This window comes from Ailuropoda melanoleuca, chromosome 8, assembly GCF_002007445.2.
Source record: "Ailuropoda melanoleuca isolate Jingjing chromosome 8, ASM200744v2, whole genome shotgun sequence".
Lineage (NCBI taxonomy): Eukaryota > Metazoa > Chordata > Mammalia > Carnivora > Ursidae > Ailuropoda > Ailuropoda melanoleuca.
The window spans coordinates 123,341,297-123,366,381 of NC_048225.1; the positions used below are offsets into that span (position 1 = coordinate 123,341,297).

A 25,085-nucleotide genomic window follows, 5' to 3' on the forward strand; every position below is an offset into this window, starting at 1 on the left:
AACAAAGCTGATGTATCTCTGGCTAGTGTAACCATAAATGGAGAAAGTCATCTCTAAATTTTCTGTTAGAATTCAGCACTGCTTATGTTATTCCTTGGATTGGCAAAGCAGATTCACAGCTCTTTAAGCAAAGCAGATGCAAAAAGACCCTTTAAATGACTATGAAAAGCAACAAACTTCCATCACTATGATATCTCTTAGTGAACCATTACCTAAAATTATTCTGTTTAATAAATACCAAGTGACTGACATTGTGCTGAGTGTCAGGGGTGGTAATAAGCCATGACACTTCCTGCCTTTAAAAGCGTTAGGGGGGCGCCTGGGTGGCACAGCGGTTAGGCATCTGCCTTCGGCTCAGGGCGTGATCCCGGTGTTATGGGATCGCGCCCCACGTCAGGCTCCTCCGCTGTGAGCCTGCTTCTTCCTCTCCCACTCCCCCTGCTTGTGTTCCCTCTCTCACTGGCTGTCTCTATCTCTGTCAAATAAATAAATAAAATCTTTTTTAAAAAAAGCGTTAGGATATAGACAAGATAAGCCTTTTAGATCAAACAATTAGGGACCAATATAAGAATTTTTTTTAAAAAGCCAGGTTGTAGAGTGTAATAAACAGTTTATGAAGATCTAAAGGCCCATCTCCGTAATTTTTTCAGAAGGCTGTTCCTTCTGCATAAAGTTGCTGGCTTACAAAGCAAGAGAATACATTTAAACTCAACCCTATTTCCCTGGTCACAAATGTATGGACCATGAGTCATGAGCCAGGCTATCTATAAGAGATTCTACGTAACAGATGATGTATGTATACATATATACATGCAAGCACACATGCACACACACACACACACACACAGATCCTCTATTTGGGGAGTCTGAATGAGCGATGTGTGAAAAAGACTAACATGGAAACACTGGAGCTGCTGTGGGATCAGGAATGACAACAAGCCACTATTACAATCTCTATGAGGCCTAGTACACATTCCAGTCTAGGAAGCACAAGCACAGAGGGACTAATGGGCTGCTGAGCCAGTTTCCTGTGCTTCTTCAATTACCATGTATCTTACAATAAGACCCTATTACTTTAAGATTATCCTAAAAATCCATGCCATATATATGATACTGCTAGTAAGTTTTTTATAAGAGACCAAGAAGGGGTAAAATACCCAAATACGGTACTATATTGAAGAATACATAAAATACTCAGAAAGAGCATGGTATTATATCTTGAATGCATAAAGTACTCAGGAAGAGGGGGAGAGAAAATCTCTGAGGCAGGCATACAGCCAGAGGTTCTCCGTATGTGTGCTACATTATATATGTATCTGAAACATGAAAAGACAATGTTAAGTGTCTGACTTTGATTTGAGGGACAGGTACCAAAAACAGAAAATATAAAATAAATAAATCGTGTTCCAAGAAGTAGGTTTCCATCTCACTGGAAAAGGACATCTCAAAGAAGAATGAAGATAATAGGGTGAACTGACATTCACAGCCACGTGAATCAAAGAGAGGCTATTCTTAATGGGAAATTGCCCCCAGGAAGATAAAAATTCCTTTCTCTAGTTATCTGAAGACAAGAGAGAGGCATCTAGAATAGTATTTCAATGTTTAGTGGAATTATAGACAAAGTAAATATCATTTTCCTGCCTTTTTTCTCGATGTTATCTTTCCTCCCTTCTTTGGAAGCACTTTCTTATCCTACCTTACATAAGCCTTCTTGAGTATTTGTTTCTGTCCCATGCTTTTGAATTCATTTTATTATATTCTTTAATTTACTCCCTCCCTCCCTAAACAGACTATCATATGAAACCACTGAAAAAAAAATAAACATTATAATTGGATTTTTTCTTATTAATTTATCAGTCATACCACACTCAAAGTGACTTGGAAGTTTGAGAAAATGTTATTTTCCACCACCCAGGCTCCAAATCATAATAAAACAAGTCAAAGAAAGGAGAAAAAGACAAAATACTTGTAAGAAAATAAGTTATGAACACCTGGAACTAAATAAAGGGAGTAGAGGGAGTTACTGTGTTGGAGGCAAAAGCTTAAAGCAAAGTCAAAAGAACAGGAAAGGTTTGAACCTCTGACAGGATTACTGGGATCATAAGCATTCTTTCCTGCTGGCCTGCAACAGGAAGTCCGTAGTTATCCAAGAGTGAGTCTTGGAGAAAATTATTTCAGCAGCTCAACTGTAATGTGATTAAAGAGTACAGGAACGTGGGGTGTGTGGAGGTAGAAGCCTGGGACAGAAGAGCTTTATGAAATAATGGTATACTAAACAGTTAATGGCTGCTTCTGCTTTTTTAGATATTAAAATATTTTATTAAATACATATCCAGTTATAAAATAAAACAATACAGCTTGCTTACTGGCTCTGTTATGTCTGGTTTATACTAAGCCCAACCTTGGGGCTTTAGAATCTGTATTTCTTAAATTCCAATGCAATCATACGGTATCAATTATAATAATTTCTGTCAATGAAGTTAAGAACCAAAGTGGGAGAAAAAGCCTGTATCCTTCTGCACAAGAAATGATGCCCCTCATCTTTTTTTTTTTTTTTTTAAAGATTTTTTATTTATTTATTTGACAGAGAGAGAGACAGCCAGCGAGAGAGGGAACACAAGCAGGGGGAGTGGGAGAGGAAGAAGCAGGCTCATAGCGGAGGAGCCTGATTGTGGGGCTCGATCCCATAACGCCAGGATCACGCCCTGAGCCGAAGGCACACGCTTAACCGCTGTGCCACCCAGGCGCCCCTCCCCTCATCTTTTTGATGAAAATGTTAGAATATTTTATACTGAAAAATGGAAGCAAAAACCAAGCATGAGGTCATTACTTCTTTCATTTTCATTTTAGTAAGAACAAGAAGAACCACCCAGCATTTAAGAACCAAATTCCTGTCCCATGACGCAGTTTACAGTCATGATAAAATTAACTTCCTCAGCCCTGCTGTTAAAACAAAACAAGAAAAAATGGAACAGGATGCTGTCTCTAACTACTGTTACCTAATGAAGTTCAGGTTCATCCTCACTTTCCCTCGATATAAAACACCACGATGTGATAAATCAGTTATTAGGAAATAAAAAATCCAGACACAATGTGACAGACAGTCCTAACAGTTTCCCAGAACATGAGACTGTTTCTTCTAGAACATCAAAAAGCTGGGGGTTCTAGGGGGAAATCCGTAATTTTCCAACAGCACTTTTTATAGCAAACTAAACAAAAAGAGCTTTTACAAACACAAGAAATATGATGTATATATTTAAAATAAAAAATACCATTCATCTTCCTTTGTATATATAATCCCTTTAAAGCTAGGATTATTGTTCTCTTCCCTAGAAAAACATTATTAACTAGGACTTCAACCCATGGCTCGACCACTGATACTTCTAAAATGTACTACATATACTGTTTTGATCAAATAATGGAGAAATTATCTGGAACCTGAGAAAAAGTATTCAGCTATTCGAGTGTTAAAAACACTTTTCTCTGGTACTTTCCATAAACATATACTTCAACACATTCATTTTTTAACACCCACCAAGTCTCTTCATAGTGCTGTTAGATCTCATTTCTAAAGTTTAGTTTTTTCTTTCCACTTTTAACATGACTGTGTCAACACTACGGCAAATACTTAGTTCTCAGCAACCAATACAGTTGCGGCCTTGCTGAAACCCTGTTCTCAGCTGCCCCCTTGCTGCTGGAAATGAACTTCGAGGCTGGCACAGTATAGAAAAATACGAATTATGTCGAGAATAAGCTGAACACAAGAAATTTTGTGAAAACGCAGAAATCATGAGATGGCATTGCAAAAGTATTCCAAATCTCCAAGTATATTTGATTAACAGCTAAAAATATATGAAATGTTTGATTTCTCTAATCTTCAAGTGTCAAAGGTCTCTGCTCCTAATATTCTGAGCTACTAGATATTTATAAGTTAGGAAAAGAACTGAGTTAACAGAATTTCAGATAGTGAGTGGTGACAATAATCAGAGAATGAACTGTTTACAGTTAGCGTGTGCTTATTTCTAACAGTGCCCCCTCTACATTCTTAAGAAAAAGAAAAGCCTAGGATACAAACCTCTGAGGAATTCTAACTCATTCACGTGTCCCTGGTTTAACGTACAGCACTCTGAGATATTCACATGGCAACTCTATGAAAAATGGATTTTCATTTTATAGGAAAAGGAGATGGAATGCAAATAGCTCTGCATCTTGTTTCCATTTAATCTAACATTTGTAATGTTCAAAAGTACTCATACGAACATTTCCTTTTGAATATAACTAACACATTCTTCACCAACGGGAGTAAATGTCTCACGAACGTGAGAGGAAAGAACAAAAGGAAGTCTTAGGAACATAAATCCAAACATTCCACATTAACATATTGATCAGTCCATGATTCACCTTAATCCGGGAAGTCTATTTCTCAATAACCAAACGGGACTAACATCACAAAGCCTAAAAAGAAATTTTCATGTTTTCACTTCTTTTGTTAAAAACAAATGGTATGAATATAGGAATGACAAAGAATCAAAATCAGTAAGCCATTTCTATTTCCTAAATATAAACTCAGTGCCTGACATCAAGTCCATGTTTGTTTTCATGACACTCAACAGCTCAGACATGAGCGTGTATTCCAGTCCCACTCACATGACGCATGTCCACTGCCTCCTATCTCACACTTCTTTCCCTCCCACGGTATTTGGCCCCGTGCCCTGTACGCAGCAGGTACTCAAAAATACTTTCTTTAGTCTTTCAAAGTGAACTCACCCTTCGAAACGACACAACATAGAACGTGTCTCCCCTTCGGCGGATGGCCTCAAAGAAGTCTTGATAACTTCTGGGTGATGCGTAATACACTTGTAGCTCACTCCCCGAGTTCCTGCTGAAGGAAGAAAAGGGCAAAGTGTTCTTAAACTAGCAAATTCCATATCCTCTCAAAAACAGTCCCCATTCTAAGGCTATGTCTGAACCGTAAGAATTTCTCTCACACAAAATATTAGCAGCATTTGGCAATAATTTTTATAATAACATTTTGAAAAGCCCAAGGTCAGGGTATTTGTAAGGTCCAATTCACTAAAACTAAAACTCTCGTTTCTGAGTGCAGAGCTCTAAAATGTACCACTCAAGTGCACTGCGAAGCTACATTGTAAAAATAATAAAAGTATCAGAAAACAAATTTCTTCATTGGTTTGCATGATTTTAAATTTTTTGGTGACAGAAATTAAGTCTGAGGGAAAGTTATTTTTCACCACTCCATCAAATCTGTGAGGCACGCTTGCCTATGAGGCTGTGTGAAAGGCAGGAAAATTTTATAATTTGGAAACAGACCTAGCTTTGAATTTCTCCTCCACTCCTCAAGTGGGTATTCTTGGGGAACTCAACCTCTGAGCAACCTCAATTTCCTCATCCATAAAATGAGGATAACCATATAAACCTGCAGGATTGTTACTGGGGTCAGAGATGTTACACATGTGAAGTACCAAGCATGGGTCTCCTGTTTCCTAGGAGTCACTTGACAAATGCTAGCCATAGATATTAAAAGTACCATGTCAGGGCACCTGGGTGGCTCAATCGGTTAAGCGTCTGCCTTCTGCTCAGTCATGACCCCAGAGTCCTGGGATCGAGTTCCACACTGGGCTCCCTGTCAGCGGGGAGTCTGCTTCTCCCTCTTCCTTTACCCCTTCCCCCTGCTCGTGCTCTCTCAAATAAATAAATCAATCTTAAATTTAAAAAAATACATAAAAAAGTACCATGTCAGTGTCTCCATAAAATTTTAACTAAAATTATAGTACCTCAACCACATATCCCCAAAAAAATACTCAAATTATATTAATATAGTTTTTAATATTCTCAGGCTTTTACAGTTCAGCACAATAAGCTAACACCTAAAAGATAAAGGAGAGTTACAGAAATAATGTTTCATTTTTCTTTAAAAAGACAGCCTATGTTTTCTTTTTTACATGTTCTTCTATATTTTCAATCAAACTTAAAGAAGAAAAAAGACTGATCTAAAAGGAAAACTATAAATGAGTCATAAGAATTTTCTTTGAAATAATTCCAATTGCTCACTATAAGGCCATTTCTAACCATATCATCTTGAATATACAATCAATTCTTTTATTTGTTTTTTTAAGTAGGCTCCATGCCCAGGGTGGAGGTCAATGTGGGGCTCGAACTCATGACTCTGAGATCAAGGCCTGAGCTGAGATCGAGAGTGGGATGCTTAACCGACTGAGCCACCCAGGCACCCCTGCATACACAATCAGTTCTTATTACTCGTGGTAGTTATGTTCTATAAAGTCAGTGTGAACACCAAATTAGTAAATACTGCAACATTCTAAGGGCAATACAGGTTTAGGTTCCCACAAGTCCCTAGATATAGCATTTCTGTCAACTGATCAATGTATCACTTTGTTTAATGTTTCTGTTTAAAGACACCTCCTTTGACATATAGTTTATTCATTACCATTGAACCCACAGTCAACAGCACTATAACCTATGCCTGAAAGAAGCTTATCTAATATGTATATTTTCCCCATATAGCACAACACAGCTTTCTTGGACAACAGGTAGTCCTTCAGTGTTATGCTCCAGGGCCATTTCAAACAGTGAAATCACCAACAAAAACACAAAAATGTGAAATATATGGCACCTAAGAGACCTAAAAAGAAACTTGTTTACAGTATGAGAGCTGAAACAGGAAGGCAGAGTGTTGCCTTGTTAATGAAGCCTCACCTGGGACCATCTACGCACATTCATGAATGACTGAAAACGTCTTGAGTACTGACTTTGGGGCAGAGGTACATTTTTAGTCAGTGGGCGGATTCACAGATACAGAATACACGAGTAATTCATTTGAAAAAATTTTAAGACTTTTTTAAAAGCAGTTTTAGGTTGACAGCAAACTTGAGAGGAAGATGTAAGAGATTAAAACCATTTTTAACTAGTAAAGAAATAATATGCCATCATAATGATGCATCAAAAAAACAAATATATGGGGTGCCTGGGTGGCTTAGTTGGTTAAGTGTCCGGCTCTTGATCTATAGCAATATGCTATAGTCAGGTCTTGATCTCAGGGTCCTGAGTTCAGGCCCCACACTGGGCTCCACACTGGGCATGGAGCCTACTTTGTTAAAAAGGGACAGGGCAGCTGGGTGGCTCGATAGGTTAAGCATCCCACTCTTGATTTCAGCTCAGGTCATGATCTCAGGGTTGTGAGATCGAGCCCCACATTGGGCTCCATGCTGAACGTGGAGCCTGCCTGAGATTCTCTCACCCCCTCGCCCCAACCCCCACCTGCATATGCTCTCTCTCAAAAAAAAAATTCCTTTAAAAAAATATTTTTAAATATGCACATAGTAAATGAATGAAATATTCCAATCACTAGAGAATTATTAGTTACTATATACATATTTGAATTATCTATTTCTACAAGATAATATAGTATCTCAGGATTTTAAACATTCACAATTGCCAATATGCTGCTCACTGCCACTTAATAGTAATTCTCGGGTAAAAGGATAATAAACAGCTTTCGACATATACCGGGTATGTATTCTCAGTGCCTGGCACACTGTCTGACACACAGCTGGTGCTCAGTAAACAGGAAATTAATATTAAATAAATAGTGAACCCTAAGTCTATGGTAGAACTACAGACAGAATCTGAAATTCTTCACTTCCACTTTATTTTTTTAAATTTTATTTATTTGAGAGAAAGAAAGCAGGAGATAGAGCATGAGTGGAGAGGGAGGGGCAGATAGAGAAGCAGGCTTCCTGCTGATCAGGGAGCCCAATGTGGGGCTCAATCACAGGACCCTAAGATCATGACCTGAGCCAAAGGCAGACACTTAACAGACTGAGCCACCGAGGTGTCCCTCTTTACTTCCACATCAATATATCACATCGTCATCATTACCGGCTTTTGAACATGCCAAGTACCACGTAAAGTGATTTAAATAAATTATGCAATTTTTTTTTTAATTTTAAAAGATTATTTTTATTTTTTTTGGAGAGAGAGAGAGAGAGAGAGCAAGTGCACGCGACCATATGAGTAGGGGGAGAGGCAGAGGGACAGGGCAAGCACACTCCCCGCTGGGCAGGAAGCGTAATCCCAAGACCCTGAGATCATAACCTGAGCTGAAAGCAAACACTTAACTGACTGAGCCACCCAGGCGCTTCGGGAGGGAGATAACCTTAAGCAGGCTCCACACCCAATGCAGAGTCCCACTGCAGGCTCGACCTCAGGACCTGAAATCACGTCCTGAGCCAAAATCGAGAGTCCAGGCTTAACGACTGAGCCACCAGGTGTCCCCCTAAAAAATGATTTTAAAGTGCTTACTACCTAGCAGCTCATAACCTATTTATATTTATTGAGCATATACCACATGCCAGACGACTATTCTAAATGCTGAATGTCAATTAACTCATTTAATCCTCACCATAACTCTATGATGTAGATGGTGATTTCATCTCCACTTTCATAGTCACGGTGAGATGGAAATAGAGAGGTTTAGTAATTTGCCCAAGGTCACACAGTAGACCAAACTTTCAGTCTGACTCCAGAATCCAGTCCTTAAGCAATATGCTATAATTCCTCTCAATAAGCCCCCAAATGTTAGCGTTTATACTATATTAACTATTTCTAGGGGTGCAAAGCCCTGACTTTTCAATCTTTACATTCTCGAGAATGACACTGGCAGCAAGGTCTATTAAAGGAGAACTGAGAAGATGGAAGGAGAAAATGTACCCAGTGAGGCAGTTTCAGATTATTCTGACGCTCATCACAGTCTCCCCCATGGTGGCAAAGGCTCTGGAGATGAAATTCTCATCCATGCAGGGCTCCAGGTCGCCCATCCACAGACTGGCCACCATGCCCGCAGCCCGGCCGGGTGTCTGCGGGCCAACGAGGCCAGTGCCGGCCTAAATTATGCAATTTATTCATCAACTCTGTGTGGCCAAAATTTGTGTAGATGAGGAAACTTCAAGTAACCTGCTTGAATCCACAGAGCAAGTAACCGGAAGAAATGATTTGCACTCTGCCAACTCAAAAACTAGCATCTTAACCATGACACCACATTGCTTCCCATGACACTGTTCCCTTTAGTTAGCTATGTCCGTACATTTCAACCTTAGGCACAGCGCTCCTTCGAGAATCCCTCAAAATCCTAAGTACCATCAGTGTAGTGAAAAATGCATTTTAAGTCGAATAGATCTGAATGGTGATTCTGCCACTTATTTGTTCTAGGACTCTGGTTTAGAAAAAATAAGTGACTTGCCCAGTTTCTCTCTATATAAAATAGGGACTGTGATACCTACACTTTAAGTTATTATAATAGATTTAAAAAATAAAATGCATGTAAAGCACTCAGCAGGACACCTGGCACAGAGCAGATATTCGATAACATTCTCTTCCCCTTGGCTCATGAAACAGATGCAAATTGAGGACAAGAGTTACATGTATTTAAATTTTACGGCAAAATTATGACTGAACAGCATTCTAACTAAATCTGTATTTAAGGGATTTGAGAGTTAACCTTTTGAAATTATCTGGGTTTACCCTGACTGCTCAGAAGTAGTATGTTATGTGAATTAACAGTAAAGTCACAGATGAGAACCAGTTCAAGGTAGAAGGGAAATATGCTTATCCACTTTACTAAAATATTAGGTATTTAAAATTCCATGGCCAACAACTTCCACACTCTCTTACCTGAGACTAGTGGTTTCTGTGTATTGGACAGCCATGAGCTGAGAATTTGAGCCCTGTTCCAGAGCACCCTGGAAGAAAAAAAGAATTTAATGCCATATAATGAAGTTACATGAAGGTCTTCCTATAGTGAATCACTCTACCTTTACATCTACTACACTCTCATTAGAGTGTTCATATGTTTTTTTTCATGAATATTCATTCTGGCATACTAGGTTCACATAACTGAACACCAACATAAAGACTAGAACTCTTCCGGTTACACTCTGGGCTGAGAGATGTGTCTTAAGGAGATTAAAATGTTAAGGCATTTCTCATAAAGTTCAAAAACACAGCCCAAAAGCTTAGTCCAATTACCACAAGTTTTATGACCAAGTCATACAAATATTACTGAACACATAACTTATATTTGTCTAAAATAATCATTTTCCCAATGAAAAGTTCCTGAAGTGTGAGAGGTCCATAATGAAACTACATCCTACTGTTTACTGAGTTAAACACGAAGATCTTCATGCCGACATATACCTATGGACTAAGCCGTCATTAAAGAGATCTCACCAATGAGGGCGCCTGGGTGGCTCAGTCAGTTGAGCATCTGACTTGTGATTTTGGCCCAGGTCATGATCTCAGGGTCGGGAGATGGAGCCCAGTGTTGGACTCCACACCTGGCAGGGAGTCTGCTTGAGATTCTTGTCTGCTTGAGATTCTTGCCCTCTGCCCCCGCCCCCCTGCTGCTTGTATGCACTCACTCTCTCTCAAATCAATCAATCAATAAAATGTTACTTTTCCATAAACAGCATATAGTTGGGCCTTCCCTTTTAAAAAACCTAGTTTGACAATCTCTCCCTTTTAACTGAAGTATTTAGCCCATAACTGTAATTACTAGAACAGCTGGGTCCACTATCTTGGTATATATTTTCTATATATCCTATTTTTTCTTTATTCTTTTCCTGCCCTCTTTTGGTTAGAATACTTTACTTTTATTTCCTGTATTAGCTTTTTTAGCTTTACTTCTTTGTGCCAGGTTTTACTGTTTGTTATAGAGATTATCCTTAAGTTACTACAGTCTACCTTTAAATATTATTTGAACAATATAACTTTATAATTCCATTTACCTCCCTCTCTGTGTTCTCACTGTCTTATATTTTACTTCTATATAAGCTATAAACCCACAACAAATTGTTACAAGTTTTGATTTAAAAAAAATAACCTTTTGAAGACATTTGAATACACATACACATATAAAATAAAGATACTTTTTATAAAAAGACCATTTATTTTTACCAGATATTTACCCATTCTGGTGCTCTTCCTTCCTGCTAACCTGGACTTATAACTGCTATTATTTCCCTTACTCTAAAAAATTTTTAGTATTTCTTATAGTGCAGATCTTTCAGAGATAAATTATGTTTCTTTTTTAAAGATTTTTTTAAAGATATTATTTATTTGACAGAGAGAGACAGTGAGAGAGGGAACACAAGCGAGGGGAGTGGGAGAGGGAGAAGCAGGCTTCCCACCAAGCAGGGAGCCCAATGTGGGGGCTTGATCCCATGGGATCATGACCTGAGCCGAAGGCAGACAATTAACAGCTGAGCCACCCAGGCACCCTGAAATTATCTCAGTTTTTATCCACCTAAATGTCTTGATTTTGCCTTCATTTTGAAAGATATTTTCATTAATATGCCCCTTTACCTTTTCTAGACTCGCGATCTAGAAAGAGGGTAGAATTATGAAATAGGATGAACAAAATCAAGGATATAATGCTTAGAGATCACAGACATTTCAGAGAAATGTCAAATCCTCAAATTTACAGAATATCTTAATTAGTCTATTGGATCCTTTTAAGGATCTGAAAGGAGTGGCTGTGAGGAAAAAGAGGGTTGAAATGAGGAAAGAAGACTAAGCAGAGTAGTTACAACTCTCTATGCTAAGAAAGAGAAGCAGCGAATTCTTTATGTTTTGGTACTGACGACAGCACATGCAGAATAATCCTCCTCCTTCTGACGAAGAACTACTTTTACCCTTGACAAATACAGATTCAGTCTTCTCATTCCTTTTTCTGTAATAGCTAAGAGTCCCACATTTCTGACCATTACCTAAGTTCATTACAGAAACATATGTACCCAAGATAGCAGAGAAAAAGATAATACTTCAGATTAAACTACAGATCACGTCCAAAGGCTGTGAAATCAAAAGAAGATTATCGTCTTTGCATTAAAATTTCTTCACGATTAAAGAACACCAAGCACCCCTTACATAGTAAATAAATTCTCTATTCATTTATCTAATGGAAAGGAAAAAAACAACATGAAAAATTCTATCAAAAGAGAAGGCAAAAAATTCATTTAGGCCAAGAATTTTAACCTAATTCTTCATAAAGTCCATTACACCTCCTCTGTGGAATTATCTACTGGCAATTATCTGCCCCTTTCTTGCTCTTCCCCTGTATAGCAAGGGACAGAAGCCTGAAAACTGTATTATCCAAACTTTGTTGCCATCGGGGTTGATATAATTTAGGTACTGCCAATAAGATATGCGTGCTCCAGATTCAGAAAGGCAAAGATAGAGAGTCCATTCTTCCCCCACCCCAGCGGCAGCTGGTGTGTAGTCCTTGGCAGACAGGAGTTTTGTAGTACTAGACTTTGCATTCCGATGCCAGGAAGCAGCTTTGTTTGGGCTTCTGAGGTAACTGTGACATTGGTAACAATTGCCTGGAGCCTCCAGGGGTACTAACCACCAATAAAATTACCATAATACATGAACACAAAGGTAGAGAGGCCCAGAGAGGCCCATACTGGATAATCATAGAATCTCAAAGCTTGAGCTCATCTAGACTAACCTTCATTATTTTACTGATGAAAACAGCCCCACAATGGTTAGAAGTCCGTGTTTCTCAATATCCTTTCAGTGTACCTGTGAACATATCACATACTGCTTCCAATCAGTTTCCAAATAATCAAATATCTAAGGTGCTGCCATTAGCATTTAACCATGTAAACCTGGAGATGTATATCCCATCTAAAAATAAAACCTCTTCCTTAATTCTTACAGCTACTCCATTTTCCCGTTCCTATTAATGGAGGTCATCCTAAAATAATTCTCTCTACCTCTTCATTTATTATTACTTCCTGAATCCACATCAATCAGGCTTCGTCATTGCCATTCCAATTAAATGATTCATCAAGGTCACTGACAAGTTCTAATCATCAAATCCAATGGTAAATTTCTCAGTCCTCATCTTAATCATTATCTCTTAGCTTTAGTAACAGTTAATCACCTCCCTTTCTTATAAAACTTTCTTTGGGTTTTGGGACACTATTATCCTACATTTTTTTCCTATCCTATGGGCCAACCACTCTTCTTCCTTCTCAAGTGCCTATTCTTACTTCTCTCTCTTAGAGTTGGCCCAGGGCTCAGTTCCATACCTCTTTCTTTTTTACTTTCTCCCAAGCTGATATCATCCCAGACTAAACTTCCAGGCTTGACCTCTCCCCTAAACTCCAAACCTGGCTGACTGTCCACTTGACCTGACTGTAGTCATACTGAATTTAAGAGATATTTAAATCTTTTTTTTCCTATTTAAATCTCTTGATTCCTGCCTCCAACTCCTCCTTCCCTAGTCTCACTCTCTAAATGGCATCATCATTCCTCCAGTAGTGAAGGCACAGAAATTATCACTAATACCTTCTAATTTTACATCAGCAATTTCCAGCAGCTCTATTCTCAAGATACATTTGGAATTCGAATACTTTCCTCCACTACCAACTAATAAGGGCTGCAATGATCTCTCACCTAGCGTACTGAAATGGCTTAACTGGTTTCCCTACTTCCACTCGATGTTCCTTCCATAGTCTACTCTGTGTAGCAGCAGTTAGAGAAATCTTTTAAAAATTCAATGTTCATAGCAGCAATGTTCACAATAGCCAAACTATGGAAAGAGCCCAGATATCCACCAACAGATGAATGGCTAAAGAAGATGTGGTCTATATGTATAGTGGAATACTACCGAGCCATCGAAAAAATGGAATCTTGTCATTTGCAACGATGTGGATGGAACTAGCGGGTATTATGCTAAGCAAAATAAGTCAGTCAGAGAAAGACAATTAACATATGATCTCACTCATATGTGAGAAACAAAACAGAGGATAGGAGAAGGGAGGGAAAAATAAAACAAGATGAAATCAGAGAGAGGGAGACAAACCATAAGAGACTCTTAACCACAGTCAACAAACAGAGAATTGCTGGAGGGGAGGGGGGTAAGGAGATGGGGTAACTGGGTGATGGACATCAAGGAGGGCATGTTATGTAATGAGCACTGGGTATTATATACAACTGATGAATCACTGACCTCTACCTCTGAAACTAATAATACGTTATATGTTAATTAATTGAATTTAAATTAAAAAAAACAAAAAGAAAACCACACCTAGTCACATTACAGTCCATTTGTTGAAAAGAAAGAAAATCTTGCGGGGGGGGGGGGGTCAGATCAAGTCACTCCCCTGCTCAAGCCTCTCGGTGCTTCTCACCACAGCCCATGAGGTTTGCTATGAATTAGCCCCTGCTGCCTCTCTGATGTCATCTGCTATTCTACCCTTAGACACTGCAGTCCAGCTTTATACGACTTCGTGATGTTCCTCATATACGCAGATTGTTTCCTCCTGAGTCTTCATATTTGCTGTTCCCCTTTTCCAGAAGCTCTTTCTCCAGATTTTCCCTTGGATCTTTACGCAGTTCACTCCTTCATTTTTTGCTATCGCAAAAGCAATGTTCTCACCAAACCATTTTCTTCCTCCTGAGCACAAGGAAGACTACATTTGCCTAACCTACTGCAAGAGAAACCGTGAAAAGTGACAGTTTTAGTCTACTGAACATTGGCTAAAGTCCAGGCTGGATCCCTAAAACCTTCTGCACGATCCTCCGAGCTCTCTCTTCCTCAACATCCAAAGCTAGAAAGCAAAGAATTTCAAGTTGCTAGGGCCACAAAGTGGAAAGAACCTGGATTCCTTAGTCACTGCTTAAAGGAAAGACATCCTCAGAGAGCTCTATCAGACTTCGTGTAGGTGAGAAACAAATTTTTATTCCATTAAACTACTGAGATTGAGGCTACTTGTTACAACACCTAGCATTAATTACCCTGACAATACCTTACTCAAGGGCTCTCTAGAGCAGCCTTCTCTAGAATGGCTATTCAATCTAAAATAGCCACTCACCTCTCAATTTAACCTCTCATCTCCAACCCCACTTTTTCTTTAGAGAACTTATCTCTAGTTTTCAATATATTTAAATATTTATTTTTTCCTTTGTGATGAGAACTTTAAAGCTAGAGTCTCTTATCTCTTACTAAGTTCCAAATCTACACACACAGTATTATTAACTATAGTCACCATGCTGTATAGTATATCCTTATAACTTATTTCTAACTAGAAATCTGTACCTTTTGACCCTCTTTGCCTATTTCATGAACCCCCCCCTACACACTCCCGGCCTCTATAACTCTTCTCTGTATCAAGAATTCAGTTTTTGTTTTTGTTATATTTTTTTAATAGACTCCACATATAAGGGAGATCATACAGTATTTGTCTTTCACTTTACTTGTTTATCGCTTATCTATCCCACTAGAATGTAAGTTCCATGAAGGCAGGGATTTTTATCACACTCACTACTATATTCCCAGGATTTAGAACCATACCTGACTCATTATTACTACCATAGGTAATGTCTGTTGGGAGCTTAGAATGTGCCAGTTGCTAGTCTTAAGTGCTTCAGCAGTAATGATGAATATTTGATGAATGATGGAATGACTATAAATGATGCTCTGTGGTAAACAACATTAGAGTGGAAGCCCAATGGGGGCCCCTGGCTGGCTCAGTAGGTAGAGCATGTGACTCTTGACCTCAGGGTTCTAAGTTCAAGCCCCACGCTGGGTGTAGAGATTACTTAAAAATAAAATCCTAGGTATGCCTGGGTTGCTCAGTCTGTTAGGCGTCTGCCTTCAGCTCCGGTTGTGATCTCAGGGTCCTAGGATAAAGTCCCATGTCGGGCTCCTTGCTCAGCAGGGAGCCTGCTTCTCCCTCTCTCTCTGCCTGCCGCTCTCCATTTGTGCTCTCTCTCTCACAAATAAATAAAATCTTTAAAAAATAAAGCAAAACAAAATAAAGTCCTAAAATAAAATAAAATAAAAAGATGGAAGCCCAGCCAAATACGTTCTGAACAAGAGCTGTCATTAACCTGTAGCCAGCCCCACATGTCTAAGTTCAAAAATGCTCTCCAGGGGGGTGCCTGGGTGGTGCAGTCGTTAAGCGGCTGCCTTCGGCTCAGGGCGTGATCCCGGCATTCTGGGATCGAGCCCCACATCAGGCTTCTCCACTAGGAGCCTGCTTCTTCCTCTCCCACTCCCCCTGCTTGTGTTCCCTCTCTCACTGGCTGTCTCACTCTGTCAAATAAATAAATAAAAACTTTAAAAAAAAAAATTCTCTCCAAGAAAATGTGCCTCCTCTTCCAAGCTGTCCTATATTTCAACACAATCTTTCTGAAAAGCTCTAAGAACAGAGAGATACACAGTACCATTTTCATACCATCTGTGCCAAAAGCATTTGTGCCATGCATAGGAACCCCTGGCTTGAGAGTAAATTTGAGAGAGAGAGAGCAGGAAAGAGCACCACGCCCGAGCAAGAACTCCTGGGGCTCTAACACCTGGGAGGAGGCTTCAGTGGCAGCCACAAATGCATCTGAAGCAGCAGGAGGCCGTGGGAAGTGCCTGAAGTTCAGGTTTTCCAAGTTTTTCAGGGAAGGAAGCAACCCATCTGAGGGAAGACGGCCAACCAATATGCCAACCCTTGTTCAAAGACAAGCAGAAACAAACCTGAAAAATACGGGTTTTCTGCTGATTGTTCGTCATTCTTCTTGACTTGGTCCTTTCCACTTCATGTCTGTGAACCCATCCTCGAAGTTCATGATTTAACCTATAAAATAGCTCAGTTAATTCAGCATACTTCATAGAAATTAATGTCTCACCTTCGCTTACAAATGAATTTAATCATATTAAGTTCCAAATAGCATCCCTAGTGCCTGATGATTCAATATTCCTTTTTGATTTGAAAAAGCTAAGATACGAATGTTATTTTTAATACAACATGCATTTTTATACAGTAACCTCCTCAATCATGGGTTCAATTAAAAAAACATAATTAACACCTTCTAAATATAAATACTGAACACCTTTTCACAAAAGACTACTTCCTGTTTCTGCTCTTGGGCTACATACACTCAAACACTGGAGACACTGAAGAGCATTTAGTAAGTTATAGGATCCGACCAGCAAATGGATACATTAAAGCCTTTGCAGATCATGCTCTTTGGGGAGAAGGAAAAGAATGAACTCAACTGCTCAGGAAAAAGAAAGAAATTTCCATGCACTATAACCCAAAATTTCCAACACTGCAAATAAAAAAAAGGCCTAGTTCAAATGTAAGTTCCATTTACTGTGCTTACTTTTACAGCAGTTGTGAAGATGTCAGACTATGCTTACTTAACTGTAGTTGATTACTACTTAAAAAAACTGAAGCAGTTTTTGAAGTTCAAGGATCGAATCCAAAATCACAGGAAAATATTCAAGGGAAAAGTAGATAAGGAAAGGTAAGGTGTGCCCTCATGGGAAACTACCCCCAGAATCACTTCTCTTCAAATTGTTATCGTCCTCACTTGAAGAAAAAGGCACCTTCTGCTATGAATGTTACCACTCTCAAGTCTAACATCCTGAATTTTTATATTAATATCATTCTGTAGTCTTCAAATAAGGCATATTTAAGTATGCAACCCAATGCTATCATGAAAAATAGACCCATCACCTCCTTCATCAGGTTGATGGACAAACTAGACAACAACTGATATGCCGACGATCATCCCACGAATAATCAGAGCTTCTCTCAGCCACTGAACTAATGTGAACAAATAGTTTTCTAGGTTCCAAAACTAAACCCAGGAACCCATTCAGATATTTGTATAACAATCTAGAACACTCACCTGAGAGATTCTGTGGTGTTTATCAGGGGCTGACAAGGAGGTGGAGGAATATACAGTAGTGGTTCTTCACTTAGCACCATGAGGGCCTTGTCATTTGAAACAGAATGATCGTATCTGAAAAACATATGCACAAAATCTGTCTCCTTGTGTCTTAAATTCCTAAGTAGTTTGCTACAAGAAAGTCATTACTAGTATTAACTTTCTATGGAAATAAAAATATAGTAAATAGGATATACTGCAAGATAGAAGTAATGCAATAGAAAAAGAGGGAAGTATAAACCAAGAAGCACAAATGTCACTTTCCAATTTCCTGCAGATGGTCATGGTAATTCACATTTATCCAGTCACCATTTACTGAGCAATTACTATGCGCCAAAAACTAAGGAAACAATAATAGCACATGGCCCGTGTCTCTGGTGAGCTCAAGGCATACACAGTGATGCTGGAACAGAGGTGACACGGTAATGGGGGGATTTTGGGGGAAGGACCCACTGACTGATAGGAAAGACAGTATTAAGGAAACAGGACCTAAGTTTTGTGGTCATTCACAAATCTGTGATAACAAAACTGAAACTGTGTGTGGCAGGGGTAAGGAGAAGCATTAAAACACTTGGTGGGAAAGAAGTGAAAGTGTTGAAAAGTTGAATATAAATTTTAGAATCATGGAAGAATCCAAGTCACTAATAAAACACGAAAATAACATTAACCAGTTACTCCATTAGCTTCAAAAAATATACCTTCCTAACCGTCACACTGAATTCATATCCATGGTGTGATGGAGGGAGCAAAACCTAAGCTGAAAATCAGAAGTGGAGCAGGGGGCATAAGTGCTATTTATTCTCTTCACTCTGCTATTTTAACCTTTCTCACTAAAAAATCTTAGATCTGTCTTGAATTTCTTTATATTCAATGCTCTAGATTTAGAAAACTAGGTATTTAGCTAAAACCCAAAAAGAAAAAATATAAACACAAAATCAGACACGGCTAGATACACAGTTTTCATTAATTCATTCAACCAGTATTTACTCAATACCAACTGTGTGCCAGGTATGGTGCTAGGAATCCAACGGGGAGCAAGAAAAATGAAGTCTCAATCCTCAAAGACCTTAAGGGGGAAGATGGATCAAATATAAGAGAACAAACACATAAAATAAATCCAAATTAAGAAAGACTCTAACTAGAGACTGAAAAGCAATGGCAGTCTCTACTTTAGATGAAATGGTCTGAGGAGATAGTATTTAAGTCGAGGCCTTAAGAATGAGAAGAAGCTAGTACTATAGAAATTAGGGAAAGATTGTTCTAGACAAATGCAGGTCAGGAGAAGGTGGCCTTCAGGAACTTAAAGAAAACCACTCACCAGCTGAAGAGTTGTGAGCAAGTGAGGGAAACACAAGACAAGGATAAAAAGACAGAGACCGGGGGTGCCTGGGTGGCTCAATCGGTTAAGCGTCTGACTTCGGCTCAGGTCATGACCTCAGGGTCCTGGGATGGAGCCCCATGTCAGCTTCCTGCTCAGTGGGGAGGTCTGCCTCCCCTCTCCCTTTCCCTCTGCCCCTCTGCCTGCTTGTCTACTCTCTCTCTCTCAAATGAAGAATTAAAATCTTAAAAAAAAAAAAAAAAAAAAAAAGAAAAGGGACACCAGATTATGTTACTTATGGGAAGAAGTGATATATTTCAGTCTATGCTTGCACCCTGCCATTGTACCAAAAATGGATTCAATGGAGGCCACAGGGGAAGCTGGGAGACCAGTCAGGAGAGAGCTATAATCCAGGCAAGAGCTGAAGGTGCTGGCAGTGAACCAATGCAGGATACTTTTTTGGGAAGAATATCAATGGCACTTGTTGAAAGGGACGAATCAGGGTTTCTGGCTAAGCAACATAACAAGGAAGACTGTCGTGGAGCAGAGGCTGGAGGTGAACGCAAAGAGGCACCTAGAGTTCTGCCATGCATGTGTGCAGTTTGAAATGTTTAGAGAGAGAGAGAGAGAGAGACGTTAAGGAAACTACTGGGTAGAGCAATCTGGAGACTCACAAGAGAAGTCTGGATGGGAAACATAAATTTGGGAGTTGTCAGGATATAGAGACAGGGATTGTGTACTAAATTACGGATGAGTCACATAAGCAGAAAGAAAACTAAAAAGTCCACAGTTCCAGAGGATGAGATTTGGATAAAGGAGGAGCCCAGAAAGACGACTGAAACAGAGGCCCGTGAAAAAGACGGAAACTGAAAAATGTAGCAACACAAAGGAGAATGTTTCAAGGAAGGAGGGATCCACACAGCCAGATGCAGAGGAAAGATCAAGATGAAGACAGAAGTTTCCACTGAATTTGGCAACACTGAAATAACTGGCCTCCTTGACAAAAGTAATTTTGGCAGACTAGAAAACTAACTTCAAGAGAAAAGTTACAGATGTCTATGTATGCCACACCCCACAGGGAAGAAAAGCAACAGCTGAGGATATACACATCATTCTTCCCTTCAAGTTGCACCAGAACATTCTCCATATCCTCTCCTCTGCCTCTGAGAGTGAAATTGTTTGGAATAACACAGAGATGGTGGTACACAGGTCGTTAACCCTAAAATTAAGTGTTGAGGAAGAGGAAAAAACCTCTCCCTCATACTGGGTAAATTCTAAATGCCTACAGGAGGAGGCTGCTTGCTACACTTAAAAGACCTGTCACATGTGCCTAGTTTAAAATCAGGTCTCCATACTTGGAATAATATAAATGCTACTATCCAGAGAAGTCTAAAATCACTTGTGAAGATATATTTTTGATCTATAATTTTATTTCCATGTGATAAACCCTAGTATAATGACTTCTGCACATCTGTGCTAACTGGCTTTGTTCTATCAGCCAAAAATATTCTTTGGATGAGGAAAAAAAAAAAAATCTGATAGGAGAAATACCAGGAAAGGAACCGGGTGGAGCTGAAGGGAAAAGAAAAGGGAGAATCTAAGCCAACATGCAATCTGGAGACAATCAGATCCACACTAATCCTGAGATGGTCGGAGTTCTAGACTGCTTGCAAACTATTTCATATCAATAGACACCATTTCAGCAAATAAATCACTAAAACAAAGGACAGTGCTAGGGAGGTGGAGTTAATGAGAATCCCTGGAATAAAGACAGGTTCTGGCTGATGCCTTCTATGTAGGGTAACCATCTCTTCCATTTATCCAAGACAGTCCTGGATTTATGCCTCATGTCCTAATGTAATTATTACGCAGCACTACCTTTCATTCTTAGAAGTGTCCCAGTCTGGCTGACAAATTATATGGTCATCTTATAAACCACACATTTCTAAAACTGAAAAATATATTCAGTTAATTACTAAATGCTAAGAGAACATAATGTTATAAATTATGGGATTATAATCGACTCCTTTTTTATTTGAACCAGTTCTCATAATTCTTCTAAAAAATGAAACATAATAGATATGTAATCTGCATTAAAAAATAAATAAAGTATCATGGCTGTGTATAAATAAACCAACTAAAATGCAGTTCAAAACACATTTGTTTTTGCTGCTTTCAAATGCTGCACAAACTTTTTGGTATCTTTTATTCAGTATTTATAATGATTAAAGCAAGAATATCAAATTGATGGACTGATACCTACTTGCATCTCCCAGGGTGCTTAATAATAATCTTAGATATTTCAAGAGATTTGCATGCAGCCAAGAATCCATAATCTTGGATTCCAATTTTTACCAATACCAGTAACCCAGCACAGGCAATGGTAACTCTGGGGTGGAGAAGAGCGAATGGCTTGCATTTCATATACTACTTTGAAAGCTGATAAATCACAGCCCGAAGGTGATTCTAACATCTAGGTTGAACTAGGATGATCAAAGCACTATGCTTTCCACGTTACCTTACTCTACCACAGACAAACAGGTGAAGCTTCTCTTTACTGAGGTTGGTTCAAAATAAGTAATATTTTTTTTTTTTTTTTTTTTTTTTTTTTANTTTTTTAAAGATTTTATTTATTTATTTGACAGAGATAGAGACAGCCAGCGAGAGAGGGAACACAAGCAGGGGGAGTGGGAGAGGAAGAAGCAGGCTCACAGCAGAGGAGCCTGACGTGGGGCTCGATCCCATAACGCTGGGATCACGCCCTGAGCCGAAGGCAGACGTTCAACCGCTGTGCCACCCAGGCGCCCNATCTAGGTTGAACTAGGATGATCAAAGCACTATGCTTTCCACGTTACCTTACTCTACCACAGACAAACAGGTGAAGCTTCTCTTTACTGAGGTTGGTTCAAAATAAGTAATATTCTTATAAAGCTTACCTGAACTGTAATTTCAAGTATGTAATCAATAACTTATTCTACTTTTTAACAACTAGCAATACGTATCTAAAGGGCACATTCTCAACTGTCATAAATCCAAAGACTATCAAATTTAACATTTAAGTTTTGATGGATCTCATGTAGACAACAGAACTCAAAGTTACACGCAGAACATGTAGGACATACTTGGACAAATTATGTAGTAAAATGAAAGATACTATTAAACTCTAGCAATATTCAAAGACACCGTTAAGTGAGCACCTAAGATCGGTATTTCAAAAGTATGGCTAATTTTGGCATGTAAAAAAAAAAAAAAGGAAGAAATGTTATATACTATTTTCCAACACTATGGCATCCGTCACATTGTAGGCCGCATTACACGTACTGCCATAGAATTCTGTGGATCCTCACCACACTTACCATAGTACTTTACACACTGCAGATTCCTAAAATAATGAATACCAGCATATTTTTCCAGGAAGGCTAAATGGAAACTAGCCCACAGGACTATGCTAATAATTTCACTCAGTGATATGGCTATCACAGTAAAAATCAAAAAAATTATTCCCCTATGGCCCTTGGCCTGTAGAACCTTACAGAGTTACAAGTCAACAAATCTTTAATGATTCTCAAGCATTATATTGTGCAATCGTTGCCACACTGTGACCTCCCTTTGCTTTGTTAGTCAAGGACCTCGCTCCACTTGGTTCTAATAAAAATCTCAAATAACACAGGGAAATGTTTATCAAAAAGTATACAGCTCCGAAAATGCCCATTATAGCCTTCTTCTAGTTTACATAATATAGACCTTGTCTTTTCAAAAAATTTTCAGTCTTTTACTATGGCAAGCTATACAGAAATTTAGCAGGGGAATGATAAACCGTAACTAGGGAGGGAGATCCAACAAAGATCACAATAAGTAAGTATAAACGATCTGATCAAATGACTGCACACAGGTCCACCCCACCAGATCATATTTATCACAAGATGATACTATTACATACCCTGTATGTGTAACCATATGACAGATAAACTATATTAAAAACATTATGTGTAATATAACATGTGTATATTGTATGTGCCTCCACATGTATCTTAGTACACACAAACCAAGATCACATCTCTGTAAGAACTCCAAAATTGGGAAAGGTTTCAAAAAGTACATTTATTCTTAGAACTGATCTTAACAGTAAAATCTACTAAGGGCCTCAATAACTCGTTTGTCCTACAATTAAAACTGTGCATATACAATTTAGATGTAAACTTATACTATATAATTCCCCACGGCAGTTTCACTAAATACTTTTAACAGAGACATGCCATCTTCTAACCTGTAGCTGTTTTTCTGGACAATACCATCTGATGTGTCTTCCACCTCTTTAGCAGAAAATTCTAGAAGATGCCTCCTTTGATTTGCAGGGTTCACACCAGGATTCTTTCTTCTGGAATCCTGTTCCAACATGCTGAAAATTTTAAAAAGTGAAACAATAATTGAAATAAAAATATGTCACACATATACATACTACATTAGCTCTAAAGCAAACCCAAATTCCTTCATAGGTTCATGCACGCAGCGTGAACACTAGGCACAGAAAACAAAATAGTACATGGCTGTGGTCAAATCCCTCATGTGGCATCCTGTACACATGGAAAACAATTTTGAGAATAATTTTCATTAAGTCTAAAACTACCTCATTTTTAAACTGCTTAAACAGGGGCACCTGGGTGGCTCAGTTGGTTTAGCGTCTGCCTTTGGCTCAGGTCATGACCTCAAGGTCCTCAGACAGAAACCCTCATTGCGCTCCCTGCTCAGCAAGGAGTCTGCTTCTCCCTCTCCCTCTGCCCTTCATTCTTGCTCGTGCACTCTCTCTCAAATAAATAAATCTTTAAAAAAAAAAAAAACTGCTTAAACAACATCAGTATTCTATATGCTTTAAAAACTCTGCAATTATGTTACATATGTATATAAAGTAGGAATAAGTACAATATACATATAAACAAACTTTAAATTCAGATAATAACTGAAATAAGAAGTCCTCCTGAGGGGCGCCTGGGTGGCACAGCGGTTAAGCGTCTGCCTTCGGCTCAGGGCGTGATCCCGGCGTTATGGGATCGAGCCCCACATCAGGCTCTTCCGCGATGAGCCTGCTTCTTCCTCTCCCACTCCCCCTGCTTGTGTTCCCTCTCTTGCTGGCTGTCTCTATCTCTGTCGAATAAATAAAATATTAAAAAAAAAAAAAAAAAGAAGTAGTCCTCCTGAATGCCGCAAACTGATGTTTTCAATGAAGGAACACTTCAAATGAAATTGGAACTTTTCTCCTTATGGACAGCCAAATGCACTAGCCCTTCACAATCCCAGATGGCTGGCGATCAAACACAGATAACAAAAAATTATTTTATTTTTTTCAAAGATTTATCTATTTGAGAGAGCGCGCGCGTGTGTGCGCACACACATGCATGTAAGGGGGAGAGGCAGAGGGAAAGGGAGAGAGAAAATCTTAAGCAGACTCCCCGCTGAGCACAGAGCCCAAGGCAGGGCTCCATCTCATGACCCTGAAATCATGACCTGAGCTAAAATCAAGTCGGCTGCTTAACTGACTGAGCCACCCAGGCACCCCACAAAAAATTATTTTAAAAAATACTTCTATTCTTATTTACACGTAAAAGTTTCCTATTTCCTTCTTTCTCCCCATCTTCCCCCATACCTTCATTTGTCAATATGTGTCCTCATGGTGGGCCTAAGTATTTGCGGCAAACAAATGTGTATTCGTGTGTGTGTGTGTGTGTGTGTGTGTGTGTGTATGTGTGTGTACACACACACATAAAGCAAATACTGCAATAGTTATTTAGCACTTTTAACTCACTAATCATCTTAGAGATTTGGGTCACTAATAAGATATTTTGTGGGTATGTGTGCTTTATTTTATAATGCCACACACAGAATTTCCACTAGTTCTAATCTTGAAATTAAACACAAAGGAAATCGCCTTAGGGAAACACAAAAGGGATACCAGATTCCACTGAGAGGGATGAAGAGGTAGAGGAAAGAAATGGTACTGAAA

The 25,085-nt window shown here is 39.0% G+C and overlaps 1 protein-coding gene across 4 annotated transcripts in view; it reads right to left on the reverse strand.

Annotated features, from left to right (window-relative positions):
* Nucleotides 1-25,085, reverse strand: part of ATF6 (activating transcription factor 6) — a 205,880-nt gene that overhangs the window by 111,542 nt on the left and 69,253 nt on the right. For 3 of the 4 annotated variants that reach the window (XM_034667252.1, XM_011226064.3, XM_034667253.1), the window contains 5 exons: nt 23,355-23,486; nt 17,731-17,844; nt 16,571-16,670; nt 9,709-9,776; nt 4,768-4,882 (listed from right to left, as the gene is read on the reverse strand). In XM_034667252.1, the coding sequence (XP_034523143.1) occupies nt 4,768-4,882; nt 9,709-9,776; nt 16,571-16,670; nt 17,731-17,844; nt 23,355-23,486 (529 nt within the window). The remainder of the gene's footprint in view (nt 1-4,767; nt 4,883-9,708; nt 9,777-16,570; nt 16,671-17,730; nt 17,845-23,354; nt 23,487-25,085) is intronic. The other variant, XM_034667251.1, reaches the window with a different exon arrangement.